Source organism: Syzygium oleosum, unplaced genomic scaffold (genome assembly GCF_021117445.2).
Source record: "Syzygium oleosum isolate NSW1041296 unplaced genomic scaffold, Sole_v2.1 Sole_v2.37, whole genome shotgun sequence".
Classification (NCBI taxonomy): domain Eukaryota; kingdom Viridiplantae; phylum Streptophyta; class Magnoliopsida; order Myrtales; family Myrtaceae; genus Syzygium; species Syzygium oleosum.
In genome coordinates this window covers 448,308-465,416 of record NW_026607521.1, presented here as the reverse complement: position 1 = coordinate 465,416, position 17,109 = coordinate 448,308, and the positions used below count along the sequence as shown (strand labels likewise).

The window sequence follows — 17,109 nt, the reverse complement described above, 5'->3', positions numbered from 1 at the left end:
AATAGTGGAGAGGCTGATCGTGTTCCTACGCTAGAAATGCAACAAACGAACTTAGAGACCAAGGGAGGTAAATCGAGGTCTAAGAAAGCCCAATTTGCGATATAAAGTATCGGCCCGTGACACGTTCACATAACATTTATTCATTCAGGTAAAACCGAGAATACATAAGTACGTTGATACAGTCAGGACGTTACTTTGCATTTGCCAGCCGATATCAATGATCAATAACTTCTCGGCATTTGATTTCTCTGTGGATTAGTACCTCCCGAGACACTCTGCCAGTAGCTTCCTCTCAAGAACTTGAAACAGATGGCACCTAAATGAGGTAACGTCCGGGCCTATGATGATACAGATGCTTTAATTTGAATATGCTGTACAAAAACGACTCACGAACTTATCTGTTCGGAATTGTCGACGAGAAGAACCTTTACAGGATGGTACGGCCCGTTCTCGCTGTGAAATACCTTGCCATTCCACCTCATTCGATCCACTATATCTTTCACTTTGAAAATTATGTCGACATGATCCCTTATGATCAACGCACCTTCAGGGCGAAGAATCCGATAAATCTCGAGGAGGATGTCAAGAATGTCGCACCTGCATATAGCATAGTAGAATTAAAAGTACTACAATAAAATCTTCTTTCTCGTGTCCTATCCATTTCGTTGCACCAGAAAGAGATGATGTCCCTAACCTATTCCATACCAGACCATTTTATCATCCATAAACTGGATAGAATAAAAGCAACCACTGGTACCCTGTGCATAATGTATGGCTTCTGTGGGAATGAAAGTGGATGATGAATTTGTATGCATCTAAATAACAGGCAGTAATATTGAACCAGAGACTAGCATGTCATGGATTCTACATTCGGTGCAAAAGTGATCCGGAATGTGACAAGTGACAGTCATCCTGCTTTGTTTCCTAGTTTTTCGTACTTTTGGTTCATGAGTAACATCTAACTCCAAGTACCACATAAAGAGCAGAGACAGAGCTGTACTGCTTACTTGTTTATGTACATGCTGAACAGACCATTGGCATGAATCAAATCATAAGTCCGAGGATATGTAGAGAAGGCCTCGCACCTGAAAGCATATATTATCTACGGCACTTTAGTCACTAAATAATCATCAACAGATATGATTCTCTAATGTATCCCAAGAACATATCTTACATCAAATCACGTCAAGTTCTGTGGTCTCTACTCAAAGATCAGAAAAGGCGAGATCTCAAATAAATTATGGAAATTACTAGGTCTATTAGAGAAAAGAGGGAAAATACATCTACACTCATATATCTACACACGCACGTGCGCAGAGAGAGAGAGAGAGAGAGAGAGAGAGAGAGAGAGAGAGAGAGAGAGAGAAATTTGCAAGTCTCAACAGCTCTTACCAGTTCATGTATGTTCCAATAAGGCCACGCTCATAGATAATGCCGAGTGTATTATTTGCATCGTATGGGACAACATTCATCACCCAAACTGGATACTTAGTCAGTGCAGCAGCAAATCCTCCAAGGTTAGCATTCATATCAATGATATTTCTATATTTTCTTCGGGCAAGAGATTTGAGAATTATCTCATAATAAGAAACTCTCTTTCTCCATAACTGATTATCTTCATTGAAGGCCTTAGTTGCAATTCGTTCTTCCATCTCATTTCTACTCCTTGGAGGAGCAGTATTTAATCTTTTTGGCCATTTTTCAAGGGTACCACCTGATGTATCATGGATGTCTTTGACTTTTGGCAGAGGAGTAATGCATGTTTCTAGCTTCGTGTACCTTTGAAGAAGATAGAATGAGCATGGACCAGCAAATTGTCAGATACAGCTGATAAACGAATGAACTTGAAATTTTCGTCCATGCACTCGTACCATCAGACATAAGTACAGAACCTACAATGAGAACACTAGTCGACCCTAGAAATCGTTGCGTGTATCTTCAAAATGTAATTTGCTTTTGCATGACTGAATAGATCATCTGCAACTTGTGAGATGTCTGTTACGTTTCCCCCCCCCCCCCCCTTTTTTTTTGTACAGCCGGATGGGATATCAGTTAGTTTATCATTGAAGGCTCTTGTGGGCAGCAGAATATTCACATTAAATTGCCAAATGACAATGGGCATTGTTCTATACGGTTGATCAAGAGCAAAGAATGAGGTTTTTTAAGTTTAGGCTTGAAGTGTAAACTCTAAGGTACAAGCTGAAGAAACTCACCAACCAGCATCCGGATTACCCTGAGCACATAACTTGGGCGACTTCCAAGCCTTCAACTTTTGCACGCAATGCACGTGGTTGGTAGGCTTTCTCCAAACGGCAATGGGTCCCCTTTCAGCAATCTTCTTCCAGCACAGCCTCTTGGCAAGATCTTCCAGAACAATTTGCTCATTTTCCAACTCCTTGGCCTCTCTTTGCCAACCCTTGTAGCTGGTCCTCCAACTTATAGGTGGTCCAGATAACACCCAATAACCACCAGGGCGCAGCACCCTGTCGATTTCCATCAGATATTGTCCATCTAGAGATTGTCACATTTCAAGCAACAACAAAGAATGAACAATAGGAGAGGAGAATTGTATGAATAAATGGCATGTGAGAGGATTATTTTGAAACCCCAGATAAAACAGAAAATCTCAGTATCAAATGGAATGAAGACTATTCCATCCTGCTACCGCTTACATGGAAATTTGGTTATATCACGCCGTTGAAACCATTTGAGGAAGAAGTCCCTTAGATAAGAGTTAAGGGAGCACAGAGCTATAGATTCACTGAGTGCTACGATTTATCACTCATAGTAGACAATACTAGTAAAAGAATCCGGTCAAGTTCTCCCGATGAAATTGTCATTTCCATAGAAGAATTCAACAGAATTAAAATTAGAAAGCATTTCTAGAGAAGATGCAAAAATTTAAAAGACAGGAAGGGAGGGCAACATTTCACGCCAGTTCTACAATGTCTTCTTATATTAATCGAAAAATCCAATTGCTTCAACTCCAAAGTCCAGATTAGGAATAAATGAGTTTAGTTCCAATGTAAGCAGAGGACGTGAGGATGAGTACCATAATTAGTCCACGGAGCAAGACAGCGAGAACAGTGAGCCATATCAAAAGATCTTGATGGGTACGGTAATCTGTAGGTGCTTAGTATGCCGAGCATTGCAGGAAGTCCTCTCTCCAAGGCAAATTGTACTTGGGCTTCGTGTATGTCTACCGGAGCAATTGACATAGTAATGATGTTGAGATCCAACAGAGAAGCTCCAAAGCTGGCAACCTGGGAAATTAAAGCATTTAACAGGATTTGAAGAGCAGACTAGTACAAAAAAGTTAAGAAGCAATTGATTCCACTAGTTGTATGTAGGCAAGTTACCAATTTAGAAAGGTGCTATTTTACTCAGAGCCATTTCCACAGTAGACAAGCATGTTATACTTCAACGCAACATGATTTTCTGAAACAATTTATTAAACAACCGCATGGGTCGTGAATGAAAAAACCGAAGGAAAGAACCAAAAGTTACTCATTTCTAGTTACAAGAAAACATGAGATTAGCTTTTCTGTATTCGTGAAACATTATACCAAGAACAAAAAGGACTGGCTATCGACGCAAATGAATATAAAACGAGAGTAGGCAAGTTACCAATTTAGAAAGGTGCTATTTTACTAAGAGCCATTTCCGCAGTAGACAAGCATGTTATACCTCATCGCAACATGATTTTCCGAAACAATTTATCAAAGGACCGCATGGGTGGTGTATGAAAAAACCGAAGGAAAGAACCAACAGTAACTCATTTTTAGTTACAAGAAAACATGAGATTGGCTTTTCTGTATTTGTGAAACATCAATACTAAGAGCAAAAAGGATTGGGTATCGACGCAAATGAATATAACTACGTCCCTTCTCAGTTCAAGTTGATACATGCTTATAAGTTTTATCATTGATTCCTATCATAGAGAGCATTTAAATGAACGTAAGAGGAAGACAAATCCAGTCAGAACAGGGCAAATACTAAAAATGGATTCTAGATGGATTGTAGATGGATTGTAGAGACAGCGTCTCCCCTATAAAAAAAAAGAGGAACAAATGAAGCATCAATTGATATTAATCAACCTGCTAAAAAGAGGAAAGCTCAAGCATAATCTAATCAATGGAAAACAGAAGCGCAACAGAGAGAAGCTCCGACAAGGGAGAATGAAAATTTTGCACACCTACCCCACAACCGACATCAAGAACAGTCCTTATAGCCCCGGACTTCAAAGGCACGACCCGCTTAATCAAATCGACATAACCTTTGGCACCCATCGGGAACGAAGTCCCTCCACCAGGGAAGAAGAAGCGGTCACCCTCCAACTTGATCCAGTTCTGAGTCTTCTTGTAGAGGATGAGCCTAGGGAATGGCACGTTCTTGAACCAGGCATAGTCTCTGCTCTTGGGCCACGGGAAGGGGCTCTTGTAGCCCGCCGGCCTCGGGACCAGACACCGGAGTCGCTCATGGGTCTCAGGGCAATGCCTCTCCCTGTGGAAGAACCTTTCAATGGCGAATTTCTTTTGCCTGGATGGGTCCTGGCAGGGGCAGTAGTTGGTGTAGTTCTTGGGGCAGGAGGCCAAGAAATGGGAGGTCTTTTCTTGAGGGGGAGGGAGAGGGATGGTGTGGTGAGGCTCAAAGTCAAGGGGCTTGGGAGAGGGAGTGGAGCGGTGGGTGGTGGTGGTGGTGAAGTTGAGTGGAAGAGGAAGACAGCGAGAGGGTGACAAGTGGGGAGCTTGAAGTGGAGGAGATATGGTGGCGGAGTATTTGGTGTAAGAGCCAAGAATGAACGAGAGAGAGCAGAGGAGAGAGATGGCGAGCAACTTCATCAATGGTGCTGGAGAGAGAGTTAAAGGGAGTAAGGTGAGAGATTGGTGGCTTGGAGCGAGAGGAGGAGGAGGAGGAGGAGGAGCTGCCATGGGCAACGTTGCTGCTGGTGTTGCTGCTGCTGCTCCGGAGCCGGCGCTGTTTTGGGCAAAAAGTGATTGGGATTGGTGTTCACTTTTTCACCTTTTTGCATCGTTCACTTTTGCTCCTGGACACCAACCCGGTCAATACAAATCCAAATCCAAATCCAATTAATGGCACAGATCGCCATGCGAACTCTTGCGGTACAAGGTCCTCCACGGCAAAATTTCAGAAGGGCTTTTAGGAATATGGTTATACAAGTCATGGGGAAACTTAAAATTCTTGAAATTGCAAATCTTCCTCTGTTATTTTACTTTGACAAGTGATTCACGGATATTCGCTCGCTAATCAATTCTTGCTCGCTCTTCAAGGTCTCAACTTGATGGAGCATCGTCCACGGTTGAACCGTTTGCTCGCAGTTGGTCATTTGATGAATAGACAGGTCATGGACCATTCAAGCCTGTGTACACTTGGGCTACTTATTTGCTGTCATGACCGAGTTTTGCAGGCCCAGGCATGTTTTAGGCCCCCGACCTCAGTAACAACTTTGATATGAAGTCACCAATCACAAGGAAATTTAATTTATGAGTTAGATTTTTCCATGAAAAGATAACAAATCACTTGGGAAAATTAATGAATATGGGTATATTTTATTTAAGTTTTTCATTTTTTGGAAAGCTATTATTAATGGATAAGTAGTGAATATAGGTGTAAGCGGGTTAAATGGCGAAAGCCCACATTAGCAACAGCTAACATTAGCAACATCTAATGAGCCGAACACTTAAAAGAGTACATGGCCCCAAACAAAAGGGGTCAACCTTAGAAACTATGAGGCTAAGTCATAGGCAACTTGATTCATCCGTACGTACTCGATACGAGACTTTGTTCAGCTATAGTACTAGGGGTGAGCATGGTCCGGGTTGGGCCGGTCCACCCCCTAACCCTAGGACCAACCCGCACAGTGTTGGTCCTCAATTTTGGGACCAAGGACCGCCCGTCGGTTCCATGGACCCGCCCAGGAACCGGACCGCCGGTCCGGTCCGGTTTCCGGGCGGGTCCACGGAACCGGTTCCACCAAATTTTCCTGGACAAATAAAAAAAAATATGTGGACCAACATCGGATCAACGGAACAAAAAGAAAAGAACATAACTTTCTATACAATTCCTATACTATGATCGGTTCTATTAACCACATCATCTACAAATCAAGTGGGTACCCATCAAATGAGTGTCCATAGATAAGAGAGCAGAAAGTTATGAGTATCTAATTACGTTTTTTTTTTTTGGGTCAGATTTTTTTAATTAAAATTTTAAAAAATAAATATATTATTATTATATTACCGGTCCGGTCCGAGTGGGCGGGTAGGCGGTTCCACACCGGGAACCGGACTGATACCCACCGGTTCCAAAAAATTGGAACCGAGAACTGGACCGGTCCCCTTGGGAACCACCGGTTCCGGTCCGGTCCCGGGCAGTCTTGGGCAGTCCTGGGTTTTTTGCACACCCCTAAGCTATACCATGAAATTATGAGCATCCACGTTTTTCTCTAGAGCTTAATGGGCTTTTCACTTTTTTTTTATAATTAGGTCCGTTTGTTTTATAGAAAATAAATGATTTAGAAAATATTTTTCTGAAAATGATCGCTCGTATGACTTGAAATACTTAGTCAATGAAAAATGGTTTCATCATCGACAACAATTTATGTTTGAATATCTTCGTGGACGTTGAAAATATTTATTTATTTATTTATTTTTGTAAGTGATACAAGCAATCACTTTTTAGGAAAATATTTTTCAAATCATTAATTTTCTATGAAATAATCGGAGCTTTAGAATAAAGAAGAGAGAAGATCGAGTCTAAGGGGACTTGGTAGTAGAAGCCTGTACAACCAAGCCAAACATACCAATTTTAAGATGTGCTGATTTTAGGAATTGCTAAAGAAGAGTTACAAGTAATTTTTTCGCGATGATTGATATCATTTTGTTATACAAAAATAAGTGCTTGCCTGTTTGCTGTTAGTAATTTCTCTTGGTTTAACTAATAAACTTCATCACTAATAACTTTTTTTCCATCCACCTTCAAAGAAATCAAGGAGAATGAGTCTTAAACCGAGGATCGCATATACTTGATAGGATTTGACTTTACAGTTTCAATAAGAGGAACGGGTATACGTGTTTATCTCGCATAAATTTTGAGTTTTAATCAACACATGCATTGTTAAGGTCACCTTTGCGAGAACGAACTTGGTGTGTACTAATTTTTTTTTTTGGCAAGGGGGGTCGGAACTTTTGTGTGTACTTGATATGTAAAAGACGAGGAGATTGTCACACCCTATAATGTATCAACTCATGGTTAGCTTGTGCTAGACGCTCGGATTCCAATGATTTTGGAAAAAGGCGCTGCCCTTGCCTTTCGAGTTGAAAACTTTTCATTTGAGATGGAGTTGTATGTGTTCCGACGAAGGAAGTACGATAAATCTATTAAGTGAGTAGATCTATACGGACACAAAGCAGTTCATGCATCATAAAGAGGCAGCAGCATCAGCAGGAAGCAGATTGGAAGGGAAGGACAGTAAAGGCCTTCCTACTGATGATTGAACGGGTGACCCCATTAGATTTCTGCAGTTTTGTGTGAGATTTTATAGGATCACTATCAATCGTTCTAAAAGCTTAAACTATTAGATAAAAATATGATTTAATATTTAATTATTCTAATATTTATAGCCAAATGAAAAATCAATAATACCGAGAACCAGAACAATCATCGTCATCCCTTGCCTTCCCATTTGTATCAATTGGCACGTCACTGTATCAATTATTCGGGTGAATTTCTTAAAAAATCCTCAACTTTAAATCAAGTCCCAAATCTACCTTAAATTTTTTTTTATTTCAGAAAAAACCCCAGACTTTCGGTCCAGTCCCAAATCTACCCCAAACTTTTTTTTATCTTAGAAAAAACTCCAAACTTTAAGTTCAGTCCCAAATCTGCCTCGAATTTTGTTTTGTGTAAAAAATAATCAGTAAATTTCAATTTATTTTAAAAACTATACCCAGTGATCTAGTTCCAACTTGACGTGGCACTTCCACGTCGATAACAAATCCATATCAGTAAAGTAATGGGGCGATAGGTACAGACCGACGTTGTATTTTCACTTCGATAACAAATCCAACCCAACAAAAATTGTTGAAATTCTCCAAAATAAAACCAGTTTAGGATATGAAAGTTAGAGACAATAACAAATCCACCAAAAAAAACTTTTTTTAATTTAAAAAAAAAACTTAATTTTAGGTACAGTCGAAATTTGTTATGAATTTTTTTTGTCAAAAAAAAAGCCAAATTACTTTATTGATATGGATTTGTTATCAATGTGGAAGTGCCATGTCAAGCTGGGATTGGATCACAGGAGTATATTTTTGAAAAAAAATTGAATTTTGATTTTTTTTTTTACACAAAACAAAATTCGGGGCATTTTTGAGATTGAACTTAAAGTTTAGGGCTTTTTCTGAGATAAAAACAAGTTCGGGGCATATTTGGGATTGAACTTAATGTTTGGGGTTTTTTCTGAGACCAAAAAAGTTCGAGGCAGATTGGAACTTAACCTAAAGTTTGGGGTTTTTTTAGGGGATTAGGCCTAATTATTCAGGATCTGACTTTGATATCTGATTATCTTCCTTAAAAAAAAAATAATTTACACGACAAAAGGCATCCATCATCAAGAAATTGAATGGGAAGACATCCAGCAACTTATCTTTCGACTGTACTTAATAAAGAAATATATTCATTTTTTAAGACGCCGATTATATATAACGCGACAAAAGGCAGACGAATCTTTCTATATTTAAATATTTACAAAGCTTTAGGAGGCTGAAGTCAAGGATTATGAAAGCAAGAGGCTAACTTTAGAGAGAATGTCCAAAGGGGTGAGTTTTTTTAGGGGGGGTTCCAAGCCTTTTTAAAGCCTGAACATGAACATGGACATGAAGAATAAAATACACGGAAGAAAAACCTAGGACCATTGATGGTGGAGCAGAGCAAGAAGCAGACAGCAAATTTCTATCAGACTGGGCATTAAAGGAGGAGACTTTCCCGAAGACGACATTATTCCCAAAGTGGAATGTGTCCCTATCGCAGAAAACGTCGTCATTCCCATCAACCCATTCAAATCATCACCATCATCGCGTCCCGTGGAAACCCAGAAAAGGAAAAACAGTGAATAAAGAATCTGCAAGCGAAGCCGCAACTTATTATAAGTTGGGGGAGTCGCAGAAGGGCGGAAAGGTTGTCTTCTGCGTCAAGCTCTCCGATATTCAACGGCTGCAGACGCACTGACACGCACCCATCTCTCTCTCTCTCTCTCTCCGTCTCGGTGGGGGGTGGAGTTGAGGAGAATATGGGGAACCCCGCATAGCCAGCCGCTCTAGCTGAGTTTCAAATTGACGTAAAAATCGCTCCTTTTTTCGTCCTCTGCCTCCCTCTGCCTGTCGTTTCCAATCTCGGATTCCCAATCCGACTTCGCCGCGTGTGGGCATCGCTTGCCCCGTCGAAACTCCAAGTGGGTATTCGATTTTCAGCCATCATTCCCCTGTTTTCGATCGCATTCCACTGACTATTGACCTCGCCTGGTCTGGTCTGGTCTAGCCGGAGCATGTGATTCCTGCAATTCCTTGTTTTTAGTTGCTCCTCCTTTGGAATCACCCCATTGGGTTGAGTTAGTTCATCATCACCCATCAGTTGATATATATATATATATATATATATATATATATATATATATGGAGAGAGAGAGAGACGGAGAGAGGACCGGGAGGATGGGATTCAGGTTGAAGGAGTTCTGGACGAAGAAGACATTGGTGGGGCTGGTTCTCGGCCAGTTTCTCTCTCTTCTCATCACTTCCACTGGCTTTTCTTCCTCCGAGCTCGCTAAGAAAGGTCCCTCCTTTTTTCCCTTTTCTCCTCACCCTTTATTTTGAATTTCGATTTGTTCCCACGTCTTGTCCTATTTTTCCTGATTTTGTTGGAGTGCCAACTATGAGTACTCTTGATTCTGATATTAACTCGTTGATTCCGGTATACTCTCCCATTGCCTTCTTCTTTCTAGTCTAGTTAACGGTGGAAGTTCTTTTTTATTTCACCAATTTTTTCTCCTCTTCCTTCCTTCATTCAGGATGTAGTGGTGTCGAATATATACCATCTATCGACTATCTCCAATTTATTTATTAGTGGATAGTTTGAAATTACGATAATGTTTGTATTCGCTTAGTATGTTAATGATTGAATGGACACGGGTATACGAATTTTCGGGATGTTTTAGTGTATCATCTCTGCTAAGGTGGAAATTATTGTTCTGCTGCCCTCACTCTCTTTCTGACTCTCATCGCTTTTCTTCTCTGTTCTTGCGAGCATCAGGAATCAATGCGCCGACTTCACAGTCTTTTCTAAACTACGTGTTGCTGGCAATTGTCTATGGAAGTATGATGCTTCATCGCAGGCAACCTCTGAAGGTTATTTTTCTTGACGTGTCATTTTGTTCTAGCTAGTCGTTACTTTCTGCTGATTGGTTATTGATCATCCATGGAACACGATTTGGATAAGTGCTTGTCCATATATGTATGAAATGATTTCTTTACTTATAACTAAAATTAGGCTGGGGAACTATTTCTGGACGTTTGCTCTTCTGATGACAGGAAAAATATTAGAGCCCTTGATGACTTTAGGTCTGTTAGAATGTCCATCAGCAAGGAATTTTTTTTTTACACCCGATACAAACAAGTGATGCAAAAGTCCGAAAATGCCTCCTTTATGTAGGATCCAAGGACTCTTGGTTTTGAATTTCTCCGAATAAAGTTGAAGTTGCTTCTTTAGTTTTCATCAATTCCTTGCTGAGCAATTAGTTGTATATACTGCCCTCCTCCTTTGCCATCTAATTGGAAGCAAAGAAGTAAGTTGCTAATTGACGTTTTATCTCTGTATGCTCACCATACAAGTGAAAGATGCGCTAATTGGATTGTCTCTTACAACCTGAAGAATTGACTAATTAACCTTTTGAAGACTTTTCACCAGAATGTTAGGTGACTAGTGATTTTTTGTCATAAAATAGTAAGAATAGATCAAGAGGTTTATAGGAGGAGCAATATAATGTCATGTATGGTCTAATATTCTTGTTCATAGGGATGCTTATTGCTATTTTTCCTCTATTTCATATTTTAACATTGTCAAGAGAACCTAAAAATTGCAGCTAGATAAGTTTAATGCTGATTTTAGCGGAAAACAAGCCTTAAAAAAAAGAAAGACCTCTTTATAACGCGATCAAGGCAGACTCAAACAAATCTTTCATGATGTCGAAGATGTTGATGTTTGAATATCTAGATATTAAACATCACTTCTATTAACAATTTAAGTTTTTAGAATAGTTGGCAATGGTTCTATAAAAATTTTTACAGTATCAAAGCAGGAGGTCCTGAGTTAAAATTAGTCTAGATCTCACTTACCTTCTCAATCATATATTCCCATACTTTAGTCTTAGGTCAAAGGCCAACCTATCCCTGGGGGTGTGGTGGGCAGTGTTAGAATATTTAAACATTAAATTACGTGTTCTTTTTATAGATTAAGCTATTAGAACAATTGGCATTGGTCCCTCGAAAGCTCACAGTTGAGAAAAGGCCTATGCTTATCTGGTGTTTTGCATCATATGTTTATCTTGGTTATATAGCAAACATCATACGTCTAGAACTTCATATGAACATGCAACAATTCTATATTGGGTTTTCATGAGAGGAGAAATGTGAAGACTGTTGAAGAATTGGGGGATGTTCCAAAGAGGCAGATCTCTTGAACAAGATATTGGAGATGTTCTCCAAACCTTCACTGTAGGATAATGGAGTATCTATTTAGATAATCTTTTACCGTAGCACTAGTAATCAATTGTTTACTGGTCGAAGCTTGAATTAAGAAGAGACAAGTTCCAGATATTTTGATTGATTTAGTGCACTTCTGTTTCGGCTGATTTTGCTTTCTTCCTATTTATCTTTTTCAATCACTCCATTCATACAAGTTCAACTTAATTCTTAAAACTGGTGCAGGCGAGGTGGTACTACTATGTTATTCTTGCGGTGGTGGATGTGGAGGCAAATTTTCTTGGTGAGTGTCTTTCAGTTTGTAGATAGTCCCATGATAATAGCATATGATCTAAATTTCTTGCTCCTATATCTTCTGTTTGTATTGTTGACTGGTTGTATAAAATTTTTGTCCGTTAAAATCCATGGTCAACAGACAGCCGAGGTGTTTTATACTTATAGCATCTGATTCTCTATCCATTAAAATCCATTGTCGATGAGTGGCCTTCTTCAAGCTTTCTAGTGAATGAGACTTTTCCAACAACCGAAACAAGTCCTATACCATCAGTATGGTTGCTGCTTCTTTGGATCGAATCACATCCTTTTGCCCTCTATATTGTTGCTTCCTTGTTCGTAATGAAACGCTAGAATGGCTTGTTGGTTATTACTTTCTTACAATATTGGACAAATTTAACTGATGTCCATATCTTTCTTTAGTTGACCTGAGCTCCTCATTTAAATTGAATGACCAATCAAAATCCTGAAACTGTGGATGTGCCATTCAAGTAAGCTGCTGTTTTTACTAGCATGAGCACCTATATTCACAATACCATCAATTGTTTCTTTTATACTGCCCTGAGAATAAATAAGATCTGAGCAGTTATGTAAACAAGTCAGGTACTTCTCTTAGCATTTTATTCTGATAATCTGTTAATAGCTACACGTTTTAGAGATCACGCCTCTATGACTCTGCTTTATTGATTACCGCTTACTTTTTTTAAATAAATCATATATTAACAAAAAAATAAATTACAAGGTTCCTTTATTGAAATAGATAAACAGCCAGTCACATGTGAAACCTATTATTAAATGGGCCTTGAACAAGCTCTGTTACCAAGTCTACATATGTCTCTGCTGCTGACATTTGATCTTTATATTGTACCTCATTTATTTCTCTAATGCTCACTATACTTACAGTGGTGAAGGCCTATCAGTACACATCCATAACAAGTGTCATGCTCCTGGATTGTTGGTCAATCCCATCGGTCATGCTTCTTACTTGGCTTTTCTTGAGCACAAAGTACAGATTCAAGAAAATAGCTGGTGTTCTTGTTTGTGTTGCTGGCCTTGTTATGGTTGTCTTTTCAGATGTTCATGCGGGTGATAGATCAGGTACTTAACAGAGGTCTACTTCAATGTAATCAAGTACACTACCTGTTAAGACTCTACTCCGTGTCCCACCACTATCATTATCTTTCTCCTGTATGTGTCTTGCGTTGATCCCTGTTCTTGGAAATTCTCATGCTACTACAAAATCGATTTGTCAAATTTATGGTCTTTGTTGAGCGGCCATTTTTGTGATGCTTCTTATGTTAATATATTTCTATGGCACGTGATCTTAGTTTCTTTATTCACATAATAGATTTCATGATTGGAGTTTCTTAGCAATGAAAGTATGGTAGCTTCGTCCAAGAAAGATTGTTTAAAGGGGAAAGAATATGCTGCTAAAGCAGATCTTTATTCAGACAGAATATTAGTGCAAGGTTCTTTCAATGTATTTTTTGTGCGAGTCTTGATTCTAAATACGTAAAGTATGTAATTTGTAATAGTTGCTAATATAAAGAGTTCATGGATATGATAGCAAAAGTAAATGATTTTGCACTGTTCTCTTTATTGTATACTAAAAATTCTTCAATTTAAGGGTCATAATTCAAATTTATGTCCTCTGATTGAGTTAATCTATCATGTTATACACATCTGTTATCTTTCATAGCTGGAAGTAGCCCTCGGAAAGGGGATGCACTGGTTATTGCTGGGGCAACACTCTATGCTGTCAGTAATGTCAGCGAGGTATGCAAAGTCATATGTACTTCTGGTTTCTGCTCTTGAAAATTTTTCCTGTCTACTTTTTGAATGGTCTTATGCATGAAGCAAGCTTGGGTTATCATGTCTGACGTGCTGCAGAGCCTGTTTGTTGCATATTTATTTTTAATAATCTAGATGTAAACCTAGAAAGAAACAGAATTGTAAAACCTTATTTTGCCTTCTGTAGAGGAAGCACAACCTTAGAGGTGAAGGAAATTTCTAGGTAGGACTTATGTCAATAGCACTCGTCTTTTCTCTATGTGGAGCAGGTATTTTCAAGTTTTCATTGAGTCTAGGACTAGAAATCACATGCATCATTTATTTCATCATATTGAAATACCCAAGGGACATTGATAAATGTTGAATCAGACCATATAAAATGGTATTGTTAGTCAGAAGAAAGTTCAGGTCGGTGTAGAGAAGTTCCGTCTGTCATAGTTTTCCCCCAACTTATTAAGTTGGCTGTACTGGGAGTTTGAGGTGTTTGTTGCAAGAGATTTTTTTGCCTCCTTTTCTCTTACTGTGGTCTGTGGATGGTTGATATTTTATTTTAGTATCAATGAGTTGATTTTCTCTGTGTGGACAGGAATATCTTGTGAAGAATGCTAACAGAGTGGAACTAATGTCAATGCTTGGACTTTTTGGTGCCATTATTAGCGCTATACAAATGTATCCTTCCTTTAGGTGTTGATTAACTAATATACGGATAAGATACCAATATTATGGAGTCATGAGAGCCATCATTTTCACCGGTCTAGTTTCATTTGTTGTTTCACGGGCAAATGTCATGCATTTGATTGAATCTAGCCTGTTCCATACGTATTTATTCTTGATAGGACTTGCACTAATATTACCTTTGCTTTTTGCAAACATTCAAAGTGGTTTCATCTCCATGTGTGATAGACAATGTTTTTGGATCTGACCTGTTCTCCAAATTTTCCTTAATGTTCATATAGAAGCATTCTTGAGCGCAATGAGCTCAAATCTATTCATTGGACAGCTGGAGCAGTAAGGCTCTCTCTCTCTCTCTCTCTCTCTCTCCATGTATATATCTAAACATATGTATCGTACACATATGTCCAGTACGTTTCTAATGAATATCAATGTGTATTGACGTGCACAAGTGCAAACACCTGTACAGAGTTGCCATCTGCACATGCACTCTCTTCAGGCCTTTAAATTGACTTGTAAACAAGTTTAGAAGCTGCCTGGCTGAAATGTAACTAGCTTCAAACTATTTCATCCTTTAATACACTTCAATGACTCAGAGATCTTTTGAGTAGCTCGATGCAAGAAGCAGGAAATGATGAATCACATGAATGTGAATCGGTGGGCTTTTCGATAACGACTTAAATAATTATTTTTGCAACGTTTGCAGAACTTTCGAGACAAAAAAGACTTGAGACGATATTTCAGTTGCCCTTCATTAAGAATCAAGCATTTAATTGTCAAATGTCTGTTATATGTTGTTTTTTTTTGGTCAGCCTGTTATATGTTGTTCAGATGTGTGGTTTTCATGTATGCAAACTGCAATTGTTTTCATATATCCCAATCAAACACCAAGAGTAAGAGCTGGGAAATTGGAAAATATGCTTATGGAAAAATTCTCAGGGGAGTTTCTCATTTCAGCTTTGTTTGTGCTAATCTTTCATCAGATAATCAACAACTTAAGTCAACTCGCAAGTCTAAAATGTGGAAATTTATATTCACTTCATCAGTTTTCTGGAGTTGTCTCTGTATTAAGCCGACTATTAAGTATCACAGTTATTTAGTTGGGGGGATTTAACTAAGATGAACATGCTTAAAAGTTCACTAATACGCTTATGTATGCTGTTTGCTGACTAGACCCTGTACTCCCTTTCTCTTAAGGAATCTTTACTTACAGCAATATTTTGATTGGTGCAGGCACTACCTTTTGTGGGATTTTCACTGGCCATGTTCCTGTTCTACTCATTTGTCCCGATTTTGCTGAAGGTTTGAATTCAAGAAACTACATTTTCTGGTTGTGCAGTCATTCACTTGGGTGCAACATGAGATCCATAGGTTTATTATTATTTTGCAGATAAATGGGTCTACAATGCTCAACCTGTCTCTATTGACCTCAGACATGTGGGCTGTCTTGATCCGCATCTTTGCTTACCACGAGAAGGTTTATTTGAAGGATGTTTGGCGTGATTGGGATTTAGACCTCATCTATGCCTCTTTGTGTTGACTTTTGTTTGATTTTAATCTGTTTATAGGTTGACTGGATGTACTTTGTGGCCTTTGCTGCTGTTGCAGTCGGTCTGGTTATTTATTCAGGGTGAGCAACTACTGGATTTTCATAGCTATTAATTGGTTTCACTCACATTTGCTCGTTTAAAGACCCGCTTTAGTCAGTCTGCCTTCAGTAGCATCCTCGAGCAGTTGAACCTTAGGAATTGCTCTTGATAATCTCAGCGCACAAAAGAAAAATATAATTATTTTGGCTCCATTAAAAATTAATTAGAGTGGTAGAAATTGTTCTATAATCTCAATTAATGTCCAATTCTTCTCTCTATTTTCCCTGAATACTTTTGGCAGGTTTCTGAATCATTTAAACCTTTTCCTCAAGATGTTGGGCAATATGGCATTTTTCTGGGACTTTTTGGTTCTGTGCTATCTGCTGTAAACAATACATCAACTTCGTTTAGATCTACTGTAATTTAGATAAAAGAAGATAGCTTCAAGTGTAGTAAAGAATGGTCCGTTTGACTTCTAGACAATGTGTTTTTGTATGCTTGTATAGAAGTGCTGTAAAACTGATTTTAGCATATGCGTGTCTGGCTTTTGTGCAGAGGAGACAAAGAAAATGATAAAAAACGGGCCGATGTTGCGAATGAGAATGTCGAGAGGAGCAAGAGATTTGATGAGGAGGCTTGCTCGGTCAGTCGGGAACGATCTTCCGGCACAAAAACAGAGGTCATAAGAAAGGATGAAATTGCTAGCGGCAGCAACTCAGCTGGGAAGAATGAGTGCAACACAGAAATTGTCTTGTAGTTGGTAAAGATCTCAAGGGAGGCATGATTAGTCTTTTTTCTGTCGTAGTGTCCCCAGGAGTTTGGCCTCAATAACGACTCTCGATTCATATCCATTGCAAGCGCTATTCAATTTGTAGTGTGGGAGAAATGCTGTTTATCTCTGCATCTTCAATATTCACAGAAGCTACCTTCTAATAAGTCATCATTTGATGGTGGTTGACTTGGGATTTCTTTCCGGCAGTGATGTCGGGTGTTAATGCCAGGATTGTGAA

General features: G+C 39.0%; 2 protein-coding genes across 5 annotated transcripts; one reads left to right on the top strand and one right to left on the bottom strand.

The window, feature by feature from the left end:
• Window positions 1–124: 124 nt before the first annotated feature.
• Window positions 125–4,995, bottom strand: LOC115688590 (probable methyltransferase PMT19). Of its 3 annotated transcripts, XM_056305486.1 has the most exons (7): window positions 4,200–4,995; window positions 3,053–3,263; window positions 2,214–2,511; window positions 1,393–1,779; window positions 1,008–1,085; window positions 465–597; window positions 125–338 (listed from the first exon to the last, which is right to left on the bottom strand). In XM_056305486.1, exons 1-7 carry the CDS (start codon window positions 4,929–4,931, stop codon window positions 222–224), a joined length of 1,956 nt encoding a protein of 651 aa, XP_056161461.1. In that variant the 5' UTR covers window positions 4,932–4,995; the 3' UTR covers window positions 125–221. The 3 variants fall into 3 exon arrangements, with proteins under 3 accessions (XP_056161461.1, XP_030470311.1, XP_056161462.1); XM_030614451.2 differs by having other exon boundaries at window positions 125–597; window positions 4,200–4,992; XM_056305487.1 differs by lacking the exons at window positions 125–338; window positions 465–597 and having other exon boundaries at window positions 1,008–1,102; window positions 4,200–4,993.
• Window positions 4,996–8,914: 3,919 nt separating this feature from the next.
• On the top strand, window positions 8,915–17,035 carry LOC115688565 (uncharacterized). 2 transcript variants are annotated; one of them, XM_056305457.1, is made up of 11 exons: window positions 8,915–9,849; window positions 10,327–10,421; window positions 12,000–12,057; window positions 12,951–13,145; window positions 13,747–13,823; window positions 14,425–14,507; window positions 14,795–14,846; window positions 15,744–15,812; window positions 15,901–15,987; window positions 16,079–16,140; window positions 16,655–17,035. In XM_056305457.1, the coding sequence occupies exons 1-11, from the start codon at window positions 9,693–9,695 to the stop codon at window positions 16,854–16,856; spliced, it is 1,137 nt and encodes a 378-aa protein (XP_056161432.1). In that variant the 5' UTR covers window positions 8,915–9,692; the 3' UTR covers window positions 16,857–17,035. The 2 variants fall into 2 exon arrangements, with proteins under 2 accessions (XP_056161432.1, XP_056161433.1); XM_056305458.1 differs by lacking the exons at window positions 8,915–9,849; window positions 10,327–10,421 and adding an exon at window positions 11,648–11,786.
• Window positions 17,036–17,109: the final 74 nt, after the last annotated feature.

What these genes read in the sequence shown, in the direction of transcription:
- LOC115688565 (XM_056305457.1), top strand. Translation starts at nt 9,693, where the DNA reads ATGGAGAGAGAGAGAGACGGAGAGAGGACCGGGAGGATGGGATTCAGG. An exon ending in CTGTCAGTAATGTCAGCGAG is followed by an intron (nt 13,824 to 14,424) that starts GTATGCAAAGTC and finishes CTGTGTGGACAG; the next exon opens with GAATATCTTGTGAAGAATGC. An exon ending in GGTCTGGTTATTTATTCAGG is followed by an intron (nt 16,141 to 16,654) that starts GTGAGCAACTAC and finishes GCTTTTGTGCAG; the next exon opens with AGGAGACAAAGAAAATGATA.
- LOC115688590 (XM_056305486.1), bottom strand. Translation starts at nt 4,931, where the DNA reads ATGGCAGCTCCTCCTCCTCCTCCTCCTCCTCTCGCTCCAAGCCACCAA. An exon ending in GGTAATCCGGATGCTGGTTG is followed by an intron (nt 1,780 to 2,213) that starts GTGAGTTTCTTC and finishes TCTTCTTCAAAG; the next exon opens with GTACACGAAGCTAGAAACAT. An exon ending in ATTGGAACATACATGAACTG is followed by an intron (nt 1,086 to 1,392) that starts GTAAGAGCTGTT and finishes ATATGCTTTCAG; the next exon opens with GTGCGAGGCCTTCTCTACAT.